The sequence below is a fragment of the Scatophagus argus genome, chromosome 8, assembly GCF_020382885.2.
Source record: "Scatophagus argus isolate fScaArg1 chromosome 8, fScaArg1.pri, whole genome shotgun sequence".
Classification (NCBI taxonomy): Eukaryota; Metazoa; Chordata; class Actinopteri; family Scatophagidae; genus Scatophagus; species Scatophagus argus.
In genome coordinates this window covers 1,341,861-1,358,266 of record NC_058500.1, presented here as the reverse complement: position 1 = coordinate 1,358,266, position 16,406 = coordinate 1,341,861, and the positions used below count along the sequence as shown (strand labels likewise).

Below are 16,406 nucleotides of genomic sequence, written 5' to 3'. Positions count from 1 at the left end.
TCTCCAACCTCTAGGCCACGGCCACTCTGTCAACATGTTGTTTCCCAGCATGGAATCGAGTCATGAATAAATAGCCCCATAGCCCTCACATCTGTGGTGATGAAATGCTTTGAGAAGCTGGTCAAAACATTCATCACCTCCTCTCTGCCCCCCACCCTGGACCCCCTACAGTTTGCATACCGCCCAGACAGATCCACAGACGACGCCATAACCTTCCTGCTGCACAAGACACTTTCCCACGTGGACACTAGGATGGGGAACTATGTGAGAGTGCTGTTTGTGGACTACAGTTCAGCATTCAATACCGTAGTCCCCTCCAGACTGGTAACCAAGCTGTGTGATCTTGGACTGAACTCCTCCCTGTGCAGGTGGATCCACAGCTTCCTTACTGGCAGACAACAGGTGGTACGCGTGGGCCCCCATAGCTCATCCCCCCTCACCCTCAACACTGGATCCCCCCAAGGCTGCGTGCTGAGTCCCCTGCTGTACTCCCTGTACACACATGACTGTGTGTCCACATCAGACAGCAACATCATTATAAAGTCTGCTGACGACACAGCCATCGTGGGGTTAATCTCCCACAACAAGGAGGAGGACTACAGGAAGGAGGTCACCCACCTGGAGAGCTGGTGCCAGGAGAATAACCTCCTGCTGAACGTCAGCAAAACTAAGGAGCTGATTGTGGACTACAGGAGGAAGCAGCAGAAGGACATCCGTCCACTCTGCATCGGCGGGTCTGAGGTGGAGAGGGTGGACAGTTTTAAATACCTCGGTGTGACTATCACACAGGACCTGTCCTGGTCACTGCACATTCACAGGACTGTGAAGAAGGCCAGGCAGCGTCTGTTCCACCTCAGACGCCTCAGAGACTTCAGGCTCCCCCTCAAGGTGCTCAGGAACTTCTACACCTGCACCACTGAGAGCATCTTGAGTGGGAGCATCACCACATGGATGGGCAGCTGCACAAAGCAGGACCTCTCGGCCCTCAGGAGGGAAGTCCGCTCAGCTGAGCAGACAATCAGAACAATTTTACCCGACCTGCAGGACATTTACTCCAAACGATGCAGGTCGAGAGCTGAGAAGATCCTCAGGCAGCCCCATCACCCCGGACACTCACTCTCCTCCCTGTTGCCATCAGGCCGTCGGTTCTGCTGCCTGAGAACCAACACTGAGAGGATGAGGAAAAGCTTCTTCCTCCAGGCCATCCGTCTGCTCAACAGTGAGCGTTAATCTGGACAACCCTACTCCCACCTGCACTACATGTAAATACTGTACATGTAAATACTGCACATTTTTCACTTTTTTAAATTTTATTATTTTTTATTTTCTATAGTGTTCTATTTCCAATATTTAAATTTTACTTTAAATTTTACTTACCTATTTTTTGGTAGCAGGGACATAAAGAATTTCACTGCACATTGTACCGTGTATGATTGTGTGTGTGACGAATAAACCTATCTTGTATCTTGTAATAATAAGTATGTTAATGTTAACACAGCATCACCACAGTCTGTGAAATGGACAGTCAGCAGAATTGAAAAACAGAAAAGATTTGTGTCCAAGTACATAAATCCTACGGATTAAATGTTGTCAGTATTTCACAAACTGATGTGTTATTAAGGGCAGCACGGTGGTGCAGTGGTTAGCACTGTCGCCTCATAGCAAGAGGGTTCCAGGTTCGAATCCCGGTCTGGGCCTTTGTATGTGAAGTTTGCATGTTCTCCCTGTGCCTGCGTGGGTTTTCTCCGGGTACTCCGGCTTCCTCCCACAATACCAACAACACGCACTTTAGGTTAGTTGGCTACTCTACATTGCCCCCTAGGTGTGAGTGTGTGTGGTTGTTTGTCTTTGTGTGTTGGCCCTGCGATTGACCGGCGACTGCTTATCCATCACGGTCACGGGGGATGGATGTGTTATTAACATATAACTCAGCTCAGTCTTCTACGTTTGTCCTCAGTGTAGTGAAGCTTCATTTGATGGCAGCTCAGCTCACGATACGTTCAGCTGTACCAGTTCAGATCCATACACAACAAACTTGTAAAAGATTTGCAGCCTTGTTCTCGACCCTTTCAAATCTCCTCAGATTTCTGTGTTAAATGTGTGGATTTGGTGCAGATTTTCTCCCTGCTGGGTAACTTTAACTTCAGTTTGCACCTGCAGATTTAAATAAGGCTGCAGATTGCAAAACACTGGAGGGTTTGTAGCCAATGTTAGACAAAAACTATTGGAAGTCAAAGTATTTGAAGTGTTCAGAGGAGTCAGTTTATCTTAGCTCAGTGACAGGACTCTTCATTTAGTCCACGTGGACGACGTTTAAACCACAAACTGTCTTCATCAGGTCAACAACTTCATTTGTGGTTGTTGTCCATTTAGAAGAAAAGAATTGGAAAAATCTGTTTCTGTCACTCCTTGCCCAAAAAATAAATAAATAAAAACTTGACACATTTCACTTCATTTTCATTTTATTTATTCAGCATTTTCCACATTTTTCACCACTAAAAATGTCTGCACAAGGCTTGGCACACTACACCACTTTAGATTCAAGATGTCCAATAATCCACAACATTCAATACTTTATTCATGCATGTTGATACTCGATACTCTAATCTTATTGTTCACACGTCCAACACAACGATGGAAACACCGGGCTTCTCTGAGGGTTCAGCCGCACTGCGAGCCATCCTGAAACTGAGGGAAAACCCTGTAAGCAACAAAATTGTATATGATTTAAAATGTAATAAGGTAAAAAACAGATTTAAGAATCCCTCAGAGGAGAGCAACGTGTGGGTCAGATGTCCCTCTCAGGAGAAAGGCATTCTGGGAAATGATTTACAAATGACTCGCCTGTAAATGGCGAGACATAGAAGAGCTGAGCGTCACAGATCAATGAGATCTGACAGACTGAATGTTGGTCAGCAGTACAATGTTCCACTGTGTGTATCAGTAATACTTACATTTTGTCTGTACTATAATACTGATTATTTTGTGAGTGTTTGTGTACATTTATCGACTTTTCCTCTGAATCTTCTGAAAGTTCAAAAGTTCTTCTCTAAACGTTGTCATCCTATCTGCACATTCTGTAGTGCATGTTAGCATCTTCACTCTATGCAGTGAAACTGATCACATACTGGAGGACGGACAAACTGCCTTCACCAGACAGAACGACAGCCAACAGTTACTGAACCACATAGCGTTTGTGGTTATGGATTCACTGGTTTCACAGTGAGTGAGGGGAACCTGCTGCTTACAGACAGACTGAGAGCTGATCGATCAGCATTGGGACGTTGGTCGGATTTAATGCGCAGTCTGTGCAAGGTGACAGAATGACAGATGACTTAAAAACCTTTTGCTGAGGTATAAATCTGAAACAGTGTCCTGATGTCGGCACAAGTTTCTTGCTCCAGTCAAAACTTCTGTTTTGTCTGTCTCTCTGTGTCCTCTTGTGTCTTTCATATGATGCATGTACACAAACTGTTTATGTGCCCTCCTGAAATGTGTCTTTAGTTTCGAGGAAGGCTGAAAAACCGAGTTTAGGTCAAGTGTTTTAGTGATATCACTGAAGTTTGGTTCTGAGAGCCACGTCCTAATGAGGGTCCATCAAGAACCAGCAGAAGAGTTCATCAGTGACACTTATTTGGCTCCCTAAAAGACAACCAACATCCAGTCCCTCATAAGTCATTTGTTCCCAGTTTCAGCCCACGAGGCTTCTAACACTAAAAGTCTTTTCAGGTTTTCAGGTTTTTATCAATGCTTTTCACATGTTCAGAGTCAACTCCATCTTTTCTCCGCAATTTTCTGACATTTCAGCCATCTGCTGCACCTTCACCTTATTTTCCAACCTCTCCTTTCTTCTTTGTATCCTCCGCTGTCTCCCTCTTTGTCGTTTAGCTTGTACTCGCTATCAGAGGCAGTTCAGGGGACACACCAAGAGAATGTTTGCACCAAAGTGTTTCAAGTTTTAAATCTCTCTTTTCTCCATCTACCCTTTCTCCAAATTCTCCCGTTCTCCAACAGCTGGGAGAAATCTGAAGCTCTGGTCTACTTGTTCCATGTTTGTGTTATCAGTTTCTTCCTGCTTGTCTCCTCTCTGTCCTCTCTGTCCTCTCTGTCTTCACACCGTTGTCACAGACAGCAGAGGGTTGTAGATTTTCTTTCCGTCGGGCGACCTCGAGCCGTGAGCCAGCAGCTCCTGGATGGTGATCCAGTTGTCAAGGATGCGGCGATTCCTCTTCTTCATGATCTTCTTCTGGCTCAGTAACAGGATGTTGTTGCTGGGGGATGGATGGGGGTTGTCGGCGCCCCCTGTTGATGATGTGGCATCCCTGGCCATAAAACCAAAAAGAAATGGTGATTTAGACCTCTGTCTGTATTTTAAGAGACATCAGTAATAACTGTGGTGCTTTTACACAAATTAGTATGGAACTGCATGTAGCATGTGACTTCAGTAACTAAAAGTATGGCCAAACTTTGGACTAGTTAAGCACTTGCGTCCAGAAGGTGTATGGTTGTATTTTTCTGTTTTGTAAGGAAAAAGGTGGAAGAATATTTCCTTTCTGGATATTCTGACATCTTGATATTTAAGAGGGCTGTCAGACTATCACCCCTAGTGGCACAAAGTGGTATTACAGATGAGACGGGCCAGGGCCAGCTGGTTAGCATGCTAACTTCAGTAGATATCTCTGCTACACAACACAGACGTCTCTGACACTTCACTTTGTAAAGGAAATAAGACTTCTTGCTAAATAAACTTTACAGCTCGGTGCAGCTTCCAGGCAGACGTTTGTTTCCATCAGTCTCTTCCTGTTGGTCAAAGTTATGTAACCCCTGCTTGATGTCCAGCTGTGAGCAAGGAGTTCTTTCAAAAGCAAGTCTGACTGCCTGAGGAAAACCCAGTCAACCAGTGACCTTCTTTTAAAGCTTTCTATGCAAATGTTGATCTGATTTCCTGTCAGTGTAGCTTCCAAAATGCCTTTCAGCACACAGTAAACAAGCTTTAAAGGTCGTCTTGCAGCCTCAGATAAAAAGTTAGCAAAATTTTGAAACAACATTTCACTTTGAGAAATGCACTGTTCATTTTAGCCCTTCAGGCCTCACGCTGACTGGTTTAGCCCACAGGTGACGGCAGTGACGCTGATTAACATCTACAGACAAAAGATTCACTGTTTGTTTCGGTCTTGGTGTTTCAGAATGTGGGATTTACATGAATTATTGATTTGGATTAACAAGGAGTTTGTCTTTGGGGTGATCTTCACGTTGCATGGAATCTTATCAGGAGAAGGAGGTAAGAGGATTTTGTTGTTGTTGTTGTTGTTGTTGTTCATATCTCACAGCGTAAACTGACAGTGACAACCACAAAGAGAAAAAAGAAATAAAAATGCTTTGAACACACAGTAACACCTTTGTGTAAATCAAAAGCACATTTAAAATATTTCATGACTCAAAAAGAAATTACCCTATAATATAACCCTAGCTTTAATATATTCTGTGTTCTCGCAGTATTGTAACTCCATACTGCACTATAAATTAGGCCCTACTGAGGCGTTTCCTTCAGTCATTTTGAGAGGAGCAGGACTTTGTACTTTACTTGTCTCCTCTGAGGTAGTCCAGGCGGCTCTGCATCATGAACTCTCTTCTCCGTCGATATTCTCTGGCTCTCAGCAGCTGCTGCTTCCTCTCCTCTTTGCTCCAGTATCGGCCCTGTTGGAGGACGTTTGTCACTGGTTTAATGAGCAGTTTGTCACACTGTGTGTCGGTGTGGAAGTTGATGATTAAAGTAATTTAAATAAAGTGAAGTAAAGAATAAAAATTAGTGGGGCGTATACAGTGGTTAAATTAGGATCTCAAATAGTGAGTAATTTGGTTCTAAATAATATCAGTGGTGAACGTCTGAGATTAATTTTTGGTTAGATTCAATGTTGGTTTGTGTAAAGCCAGTCTGTAACTTAATGAAAATGTGAAGTCAATATGCAGCGATACATGCTGCTAATTAACTGCACTGGTGATATTACCTGGCATTTGTGTCTTTTCAGTTGTTTTATTTATTTATTTTTTTGCTGCTTTGAGTGGCACAAGTGAAGTGCCATCTGGTTCCATTAGAAAGACATATGGAAAAGCTTGAGCTCGAGCAGTCCATGCATCCCTCTCTACTCTGCAGACTCTACCTGTTTCATCTCACTGGCGGCGTCGTCGTCGGTCGTCATGCCGCTGCGTTCCTCTCTGATCTTCATGGCTCTGGCCTTCAGGAGACGATCCCTGACCGGCCGCTTGGCCACGTAGCGAGTGCCATCGCTCCGGATCTTCACCTGGACACAAAGAGGACAGATAAGTTTGTTCAAAGTTATGTTTAAATTGTGTATTTAGAGGGAGACCAATATGCTTCCTTCAAGATCACTGGGCTTCAGATTTGGCATTATGAGTTTTAAGCTGTTCAGAGATTTGTAGCTCCCTTCTACCCACAAAGCTTCAAGGTGGATTTGCAAAATGGTTTTGACTCCTCAACTATGTGATGGTTACTCCACCACTGAGTTACAAAGAAAATCAAATACTAATATAGAGGTGACTGTGATGGGAGACTAGGACCATCACATTTACCTTCCACTCCATGCGTTGTGGTGCTGCAGTTGGCGATGACTGTGTCAGCCCAAGCGGTAAGGCCAGTCCTAATTGCAAGGCGCCTGTGTTGTGGTCCTCCAGAGCACAGGGGGCGCTATTCACGCTCCTGGGGCTGGCTGGGCCACTGCTGCCTGTGCCCATCCCTCTCTCTTCACCCTCGGCCCTCACTCTGTCTCTCACTCGGTCCTGTGGGTCCACCAGGCCCTCAGAGGGAAGGCTCATGCAGCTCTGGTAGCGCTCCAATGGTTTGTTGTGGCTGTGGTGTCTTCTGGTAAAATAGGGACTGGACTCTGCACTTCCACCTCCTGGCCTCTCGGTGACGCCACCTGCAGTGATAACAATATTCAAGAACTAGAACAAAAATAAACAAAAATCAGGGAAATCACATTTAAAAGTACAATTTTGGGTTTTCTTGTCTTTATGGTCAGTTTGTCACCAATGAACATTTTCCGTATTCTTGAGGTTTGACAAGTTTTGCATTACATCTTTTGTAAAACATTTGAAAAGCCAATGTCGAAACTAGCGCTGTTTACATTTATGTTTACATCTTCTTCCAGCCCAGTTTTGCTGGCACATTGCTGTGTTACTGCCACCAAATCGACCAGTGGAAAAGTGTGAAATCAAAGGACAGGATGTAGCCTCCATTCATGACTGAAATGGACAATTTTTGAGGTTTCAGAGTCTTTGGTTGGACTAAAGAAGCAATTTGAAGACATAATTTTGGGCATATTTTAACTTTTTTTTTTTTTTTTGCCGATCATCTCCTCAGCTGAGACGATTATGCACTTAATGCTATGTTCCAGTCTTAGTAATGTAATGCAGTAATGCAGTTTGTTGCAGAATCTGATGGTGTAGGTCTAAACACCGGTGGGCACGAGCTCCTCTTGTCCACATGTGGATGAGTCCTTGAGTGAGAAACTAACTAAGGGTACATCTTTGCTTCAGCTGGTGAAATGTGCCTTGTGTACCTGCTCTGGAGCCCCACCCTCCATCAGCCACACCCCTTCTTGAAGATGAGCCCGCTTCTCTGGTCAGAGACCTGATGATGGAAACAAACCCAGCATAGAGTCCACTGTTATGTAAATGTAACACAGCAATATACATGTAGCCTTACATAGTTTAAACTAACAACATGCAGTAGAAACAGCAGCAAAAAGCAAAATCATGAAGGAGACCTGAATTTGGAGGGCGTGGAGGGGGTGGAGCTTGAGCCGTTTGCCACGTTGCCATTGGCTGTTTCGTACTTCCTGTAAGTGTTGGGGGAGAAAGAACAGCTGAGGTTCGAGTGGCGTCTCTCTCTGTCTCGGCCCCGTCTGTGACGCCGTGGGGTGAGGTGGGAGTTCAGAGGGGGAAGGCGACCAAGGGGGAGGAGAGGAGGCGGAGACATCAGTCGTCTCCCTCCTTCATCTTCCTCTTCCTGGACAGGTGGGATCTGCTCTGTGCTGACCAATGGCGTACTGCGGCAGCTTTCTCCTCCGGTGTTGTAGGCGCTGGAGCTGTCTTTGTCGTCCGCCCGTTCTCGCTCCGGGAGCTCGTTGATGGCCGACAGCTCGTGATGATGAGGGTCGTCATCGTCGCCGTTATCATCATCCAGACCTACAAGTAAGGAATTTATTTTTAGTCCTTGTTTTTCATTTCTGAGATTAAAATGATTTTAAAGTAACTGCAATTCATACATTCTATTTCCTTAATATTTAGTCAGTCCCAACTTTTGATCACAGCAGAATCAAAATCTATCAGGTCATTTTAAGGAACCAAAGATCCAGCCTATCTTAGTAGAAAATGGTTATGTACATTAAAGAATATAAATAAATAAAGCAACAGGATAAACCGCACTACAGGAGGAGAGGAACATATACACATATGTGTTTTTCATTTTGTTTTGAACTGTCCCTTTAAGTCACAAGTTTAAACAAGATGGGATTTCTCCATATATGAAAAGCAAAAATCTTCTCACAAAACTGTCAGGTTTTGATTCTTATTTCCACGGATGCTGAACAGATGACAGGATGGAAATTTAGACTTGTGAATTTCCAGTGTCAGTTGTTACCATGGTTACCTTCTCCTGGAGGGCCTGGTCGCCCCGCTTCGGCTGCCACCGCCTCCTCCTCCATCATCCAGGCTTTCAGACATCTCTCTCTGAGCTGCTGCATCTTCTGCGCTCGAAGAATGTTGCGGCACTTGAACTCCAGGTGGCGTAACTCCTCCTCGAGCAGCGCCATCTCGTGCTCGCTTAAAGTCGCATTGCAGTTCACGTCCACCGCCGAAGAGGACAAAGCACCGTCGGCCTCTCCCTCGTTCTCTGCCTCTTGTCTCTCTTCCTGGTCTTTCTCTTCTGCTTCGATGTCACCACATTCGATTTTCACTGCTTCTCTTTGCTGTTTTTCGTGATGTCTCTCATACTGGCACTTGATTTCCAGCAGCTCCTGGTACCGCTGGCACTCCTCCTCCGTCAGACCTGGCATCATCATCGTCAGAGGAGGCTGATGGTGATGGTGGTGGTAGTGCTGCAGGTCAGAGGTCAGGTGTTAGCAGCTGGAAACCAACATCATGCCTCGGAAGCTTTTCATAGCTTCCAGTAGTCATAAAAGCTAAACCTAGAATAATCTTTGTACTGACGAAGATTATTTTTAATATTACAATATTTTGTTTCATGACACTGTCATGTTTCAATAAAAAATGACAGAGCTTTGTAGAATGCAAGTCAGGGCTTCTGAGCTGAAGGTATTGATTATTTTCATGACTAAATAATCTATTTGGAGGATTAAATGCCAGGTAGAAGATCCCAGAGCCAACTACTGTCAAATCACAGTTACAGATTTCAGGTCACGTTCGTGGCTTGTGGCTTTGGGAATGAAGGGGTCAGTCTGTCAGCTGGTCCACTGCTTTTGTTCAGACTCAAATATTTCAACAATTACTTAATGGATTGTTATGAACTTTAGTTCAGCTCAGAATGAAATGTAATGACTTCACTGACCGAATGTCTTTCAAATTTCTGTTTGTCCAGTACTTTGTTTTCTGACAGGAAAATTACTTCAGCTGACTGTGTATAAAGATGGATAACATAAGAGCTCCAAAAAAGTGAAGCCAAAACATCTGGACGCCCCCCTGGTGGCTGGCTACAGTACAGCTTATGAACCCCTCCCCCTACATGTTAGTAGATGGGATGTGAAACAAACCAAAATCTCAAAGTACCCATCAAATAAATTTTTCCCAAAGGTGGTGTCTGTCATTTTACGTAGTTCGTATCACATTAATGTTTGTTCAAGGGTTAATTTTTCTGATCAATTTGGTATTAATTAGTTATTTGATGCTATAAAAAGAGGCTGAAATATCATGACTGACATGTGGGCACCACTCCTGATCTCGATGGGCGAGAACTCAATAACAAGGCTTCACCTGCCAATCACTGCTGCACAGACTCTGGCTCCAAATGATGTCATCAGAAAAACATGGCAACGCTTGTATATAATATATTTAACATAAGTGTAGTTGTTTTCAAACATTTTAATGGTACTATTACAAGCTGTCTGTGCCAACTCCCCTGTAGAAGTGTGGGAGAAGGCTACGGACAGCTGCAACAGGTGGGATTCTTTAGACAAATGTTCGGTTCATCGTATATCGGTTGTAATCCTAATGCTTATCGGTGATTGTACGACTAGATCAAATGCCAACTACTGCGAGGGTAGACGCCGTTTGGTCGCACGTTGTGTCGGCTGTACAAGAGGAATTGGTGAGTCGCTGTTGTTGTGCTAAATGGCATTGGCTTGACACGTTAATGCATGTTAACATAGTTAGCATCCAGCTTCATTATGCTAGCGCGTAATGTACGCATCGGTCGTTTACGCTGATACTACTCTGGTACAGTGGTATTTTGTATATGAGGTTGATTTGGAATGTTTTGAGTTATTATGAACACATTTCATTTTCTACTGCATTTCTGAGTGTATTTAAAAAGCGTTTTGTTCTATTAATGTAAATGGAATTTATTTGAATTCATTATTTATGATGTACACCGGAACATATCACATACATGTGATATTGTAGTTAAAATGGTCCTGTTTATTTATTTGATACAGGCCAGGTTCACCAGTTGTAGTGACAAACTGATGGCGAGCTACTGAACTGCCTGGAGTTGAAGAAGTTTTAGCCAGCTTTTCCTGATGGTCTGGTAGGAAACTGCTGTAGCCCAGTTCCCCCACCTTCTCACTCACTCACACACACACATGCACAATTGCCTATGGATCATTACACTTAAAGGACATTACCGTGCGTTGGACTGTTCTGTGTGTTGCCAATCTGGTACCCAGGTTGGTGGGTGCTACTTTCTGGGCTGTGTTATTTTCCTTAGTTGATTTCTCTATTATTTTTGTTGCAACTAAACTGTTAAAGTGCACTTAGCAAGCTAAAAGCTTTCAGACTGTTAATATCAAGGGTTATTGATTGTTCTTTGTTTGTCATTTATTGTTAATATAAGGCGCCAAACAAATCTATATGGTGTGTGTGTGTTTTATGTACTGGGCCAACTTCTCCCTGAGCTGAACCACGTCTTCTGGTCTTCTGATTATACTAGTCCATCATCTCATCAGCTGTAGCCTAGAGGTTGGAGAAGCGGCTTTGTGAGGGTCACCGGTTTGATTCCCCCACTGGATGGGCAGGAAAAATTTGGGTGTGGTGGAGTGATTAATGCGAAAAAAAAATGCCCCTCCCCCTCATTAGCCAGCTGATGTGCCCTTGAGCAAGGCACTTAACCCCCCAATATGCTCCCCGGGCGCTTGATGCTGCCCACTGCTCCTGTGTGTGTTTCACTGCATGTAATTTGCCGGGTGTTGCATGTGTGTGTTCAGCTAAGGATGGGATAAATGCAGAAGACGAATTCAGTGTGTGTATGTAAAAATATATAAAGCTGATTCTTCTTCTTCTTTGTCTAAACACTAAAAACTCAGAGTTTCAGTAGCCATCATGTATGCTACACTTGGATGAAAGATAAATTTGCTTTGAAAGACATCTTCAGCCTGTCAGCAGGTACAGCAGCACTAAACACAGTGGAAGCAGCAGTCACAGCTCTTGTTTCTATGAGACGACTGGCAGCCTGACTAAAGAACAGCACTCCAGATAATAGCACATACAATACATCCAGTGACCGAAGGGTTCAAAAAATGAGATGAGCTGCATCCCATATTTTTGTTCTTGTCAACAAATCTAATAAAAAGCAGAAGATTTTAACAGTAAATTAATTCATAGCCAGTCCTCTGGTGATGATGAAGGAACAGCAGCACTGATGTGGTTTTAAAAACTGTGGACCTCAGTGGAACGAAGGAAGAAGAAGATCAGGCCGTGATACACACACAGTACTTATTAGGAGATAAATTCAGCGCTTGTTTTGGTTTTAATGGAATTGATTAAAAATAATTAAAATATAGAATGTCTCCAAACTTATTCCAAAGCAACACCTCATTTTAATGTACCCTGTGGTGGTGGTGGGGAGGGCTGTATACTGCTCCTCCCGTTCCTCCTCCAGCTGCCCAGTCCAAGCCAGGAAGAGAGTCGGAGCTGAGCTGGAAGTCTCGCAGGTGGAGGAAAGGAGGGGTGGTGTCGCCTCGGCCGTGCCCCGGACTGGGGCCGAGCCCAGGACTGGGTCTGGGACTGGGTCTGAGTGTGGAGAACACAGAACACTTTGCTGTAGTTTACTTAAAAGTTTATGTATAGATATCAATCTAAAAGCTCTTTCGAGTATTGGTACTTCTTCCTGTCCTCTTAGCTGAAGTCATTTTAAAATGTTAATGATGGAAACCACAGTTTCATGATATCAGGATTAAATGGTAAGAAAGTTCTCTACAAAAACCCAAGAGACAGCACTGCAGATGGCACAACATGCATTAAAGGCGGGATCTTTCCGTTTATGGACACTTGGTAGCTCGTTCTGTTCCGAAAGCTGACTAGAGAGACGGCAGGCGGCGAACAGCGATGGACACTATGAGGATAAGTATGTGTTTTCTGAACATGAAAGCATGTAAACGCATTCTAGTAGAGACTAGCAGAACAAAGTCTGAAGATGAGCATAATATGGCTTTAAAACCTTTAGCAGTGGTTCTAAATCCCCTCTCCTACCTGGGGCTGGGTCCCGGTCTGAACTTCCTGGTGCTGCCCGGTGTGTTGGTGGTGTTGGTGTTGCATGCACTGGTCTGATCGCCCAGCAGGTCGTGTTCGGACGACTCCTCGTAGCGGGTGCTGTCGTCGGTCCGGCCCACTCCGCTGTCCAGCTCCTGGCTGTTGGACAGCAGAGGAGCCAGGCTCAGGACAGGAGGGAGGGGTACGGGTGGGTCTCTGTCCTCCTTCTCTCCTCTCTCTCCTTCCTCCCCATCCTCATCCTCATCCTCTTCCTCTTCCACATCCACATCACCCCCTGCACCTTCTCTACATCCTCCTCCTCTTTCTCCCCCCTGGCAGTGGCGATAATACCCAGAGTGGTGAGAGGAAGTGAGGGAGCAGGAGGAGGCTCGAGGGTTTGGGTGGAAGCCTCCTCCTTCCAGAGTCAGCTCCAGGTCCCCCTCTGGATCAGCAGGGTTTTCAGTCTGGACGGACATACAATTAAGGCAAAAAAAGATTAGTGAAGGAAAGTTTTTGTAATCATTAGTACAAGTAACACGTCAATGCATCTTCTTGTGTATCTGTACTGGTGATATGTGTGTGTGTGTGTGTGTGTGTGACCTTCACAGCAGAAACTAGGTCACCTGGGATAAATATCCTCTCCTCCATTTCCTCTCTTCATCCATCATCCCCTCATCCCTGCATATTTTCATCTTCTCAGTAGGTTTCATACAAGGTTGTTCTCTTTTTTTCTACCACTGTAAATATTTCACCATCACCACAAATTCACAAAATAATTAATATTAAGTCAATATTTTTTGCATTTTACTGTCTGGATGCCCTTTGAGTATACTGGCTGTAATCATTTTGGATTTGACAGGACATTGTAATTCTCAGACTTCAGGCCCTGGCAGCGCCCCCTAGAGGCTGCAATGTTCATTACACTCGAGACTCATCTGTCCTTCTGTCCACAGATTTTAAGCTGGGCGATCACAGTAAACAGATAGGCAATAAGAGACACAGCTGAGTAAAAAATAAAACATTCATAGCACTCTGGGCTTTGCTGCTCTCCATCACATCCTAATTTGTTATTTGCTTAGTCAATAAAACAACCATCATCTGCTGTTCTCTCATTACAGAGAGAACGGACGGGCTGAAGTGTCAGAGTGTCTAAATACTGACTGACTGAGTGACGCCTCATTTATTTAACTGACACACTCGCTCACTGTGCTCACACTGAAAATGCATGCGTGTGTTTTAACTGACGTGTATGAATATGCCGTCCTGCAGGTCCGCCTCAGTCAGCAGATGTGGACACACACTCTGGGACCTGCTGTCATACTGGAAACATTTATCATGCCTGTGTGTGTGTGTTGCAGATTCATGTTTGCTTCATATCAAGTCATTCAGAGTAGATCATGTGTATTCAAATTTAGTTTTACGTGCGACATAAACGCACTGGCCTTTGATTCAGACTGCCGTTCGGGAGGAGTGGACGATGAACGCCGTTTAAACACTGCATCGCCCAGTGCGTTCCTCTCGCGTGCTCTTTGGCACACGTATGAGCTTTAAGCGTGTTCTGTGTCATGTGACGTCACCTCTATGTCCGGCCTGGCCAGCAGCAGTGAGAAGTTGATGCTGTCCTCTCTGGTCAAAATGGCCACGGCTTCCTCTCTGTTCTGAATATCCACTCCATTGATCTGGAGGGGATGAGAGGAGGTACACACATCACTGCTTACTGGTATTTTGTCTTGTTAGCTAAGAACGTTTGAGAGGATATGGAGTAAAAATACAACTGCAGCTGAAGTGGAAACAACATATCATTATCACACCAACACTGACTGCACAGTGTGATGGCCACAGGCGAAGGTGGAACATCCATCCATCCATTTTCTATACCGCTTATCCGTCAGGGTCGCGGGGGAGCTGGAGCCTATCCCAGCTGACTACGGGCGAGAGGCGGGGTTCACCCTGGACTGGTCGCCAGTCAATCGCAGGGCCAACACACAAAGACAGACAACCACACACTCTCACACTCACACCTAGGGGGCAATGTAGAGTAGCCAATTAACCTAATGTGCATGTTTTTGGTATTGTGGGAGGAAGCCGGAGAACCCGGAGAAAACCCACGCAGACACAGGGAGAACATGCAAACACACACAGAAGGGCCCAGACCGGGATTCGAACCTGGAACCCTCTTGCTATGAGGCGACAGTGCTAACCACGGCAGAAGGTGGAACAACAACATGAAAGCAACCCCAGTGATGGAGGAGGCGAAGAAGACGAAGAGGGAAAGTGAAAGGACCCCAAGTGTCTGCGTTGGCTTCTCTTTTTCTTTGTCATGTCAGATGGTGAACTTTGTATCTTTGCTCTGTTGGTTGGACAAAAGGAGACGTCAGCTTGGACTCTTGGACTCTTGGACCTTGTGATGGGAATTGTTTTCAGTCTGGTGTCTGTGAACACTGGAAAGCAGGAAACACATCGATGAAACATGTGTGAAGCTTGTCACAGCTGTGCAGCTGTGTGCGGTGACAGGCGTGTTCCCCCGAACTTTCATGGAGACGCCACAAAAGGGCCTTAATCGCTGTGGCGGTGGTTGTCACGGTAACCATTACTGAACGTCATTCGTCTGCGGACCTGTAACCATAGCGATGCCAGGTTCTGCCGAGTTTGTCTGACGCTCTTTCCTGGAGGTCATCGGTCGACGGGACAGAGCATAATGAGTGAAGAAACGTCAGGAAGATAAAATGAGTCAGCGCTGAGGGGCGACGCCTCGGAGCTCGACTTAAACGCCCACTCGCTGCTCCTGAAATTAGACATCAGAGGAATCTGCTGCACTTCTTCTCACAATGCAAACTCGACTCTTTAAGTGATTTATCTTTTCCTACAGGTGTGAACGTCCCACACAGACTGAAATGTGACCTGAGTGAAATACGAAACTGTGAAACAAGGGGGTCAGCTGTCGTACTTTTATATAATTCATGTTAAAACTGAGCTCCAAGAAAGTCATTGTTTTATAAGACAGAAGTCAGCCTGGGGCAAATGAATAACTGAATTAAAGATATGATACCTCTAGGACAGAGGACTACAGATGTTTTGATATTATATTAAGTGATGGACATTTACAGGAATATTTGCAGCATGTGTTTTTCATACATTGAACGAGATGTACCCAGTGAACACAGAATAAAGTTTATGTATAAATATATTATCAAGTTAATTTTCTATAACAAGCCCAGCACAGGTCACATGCAGAAGTGGAACACACCTGCTGACAGTGTAACGGTAACCTTCCCCGGCACACGCTCGCACACGTGCAGAACAGATCGGGTGCTGATGATTGATCACCGTACGTCACCTGCCTGACTGATTGGTTACCTGCTTCCTATCTTGGAGTTTTCGTCATTTTGGCAGCCCGGTGTGAGGGCCGTATGGGCGCTCATCCTCTCGTGTTGTGGTGGACGTATGATGTACAGTTTAGGATGGAACCGAAAAGGAGGCTGGATCACATGTTTAATACGGACCGTTTGGTTTCTGTTGTCCGACTCGTAATGCTGAACAGCGAAGGTAACACTCACCTCCCCAACCCCCCCTGAGTCTGTTTTTAGGACAGCAGTCACTGGGCTGCTGACGGCTCGCTCTGATTGGACGAGACGGCCCCGGGGGGTCCAGGTCTAAATTTACATAGTTTGATTTGAAGCTGT

At 44.9% G+C, this 16,406-nt stretch overlaps 1 protein-coding gene and 1 long non-coding RNA gene across 2 annotated transcripts in view; one reads left to right on the top strand and one right to left on the bottom strand.

Moving 5' to 3' along the window:
* Positions 1-3,974: 3,974 nt before the first annotated feature.
* The window catches only part of LOC124063612 (PDZ domain-containing protein 4-like), a 30,175-nt gene continuing 17,743 nt past the window's right edge, over positions 3,975-16,406 (bottom strand). Inside the window, exons 8-17 of the mRNA XM_046397430.1 lie at positions 14,301-14,402; positions 12,724-13,187; positions 12,081-12,264; positions 8,672-9,119; positions 7,788-8,208; positions 7,581-7,651; positions 6,592-6,938; positions 6,162-6,302; positions 5,585-5,697; positions 3,975-4,322 (exon numbers count right to left, since the gene is read on the bottom strand). Coding sequence (XP_046253386.1) covers positions 4,112-4,322; positions 5,585-5,697; positions 6,162-6,302; positions 6,592-6,938; positions 7,581-7,651; positions 7,788-8,208; positions 8,672-9,119; positions 12,081-12,264; positions 12,724-13,187; positions 14,301-14,402 — 2,502 coding nt within the window. The 3' untranslated portion in view covers positions 3,975-4,111. The remainder of the gene's footprint in view (positions 4,323-5,584; positions 5,698-6,161; positions 6,303-6,591; positions 6,939-7,580; positions 7,652-7,787; positions 8,209-8,671; positions 9,120-12,080; positions 12,265-12,723; positions 13,188-14,300; positions 14,403-16,406) is intronic.
* LOC124063613 lies at positions 10,175-11,105 on the top strand. Its single transcript, XR_006844125.1, has 2 exons — positions 10,175-10,345; positions 10,692-11,105. It is a non-coding gene; the product is annotated as an uncharacterized LOC124063613 (long non-coding RNA).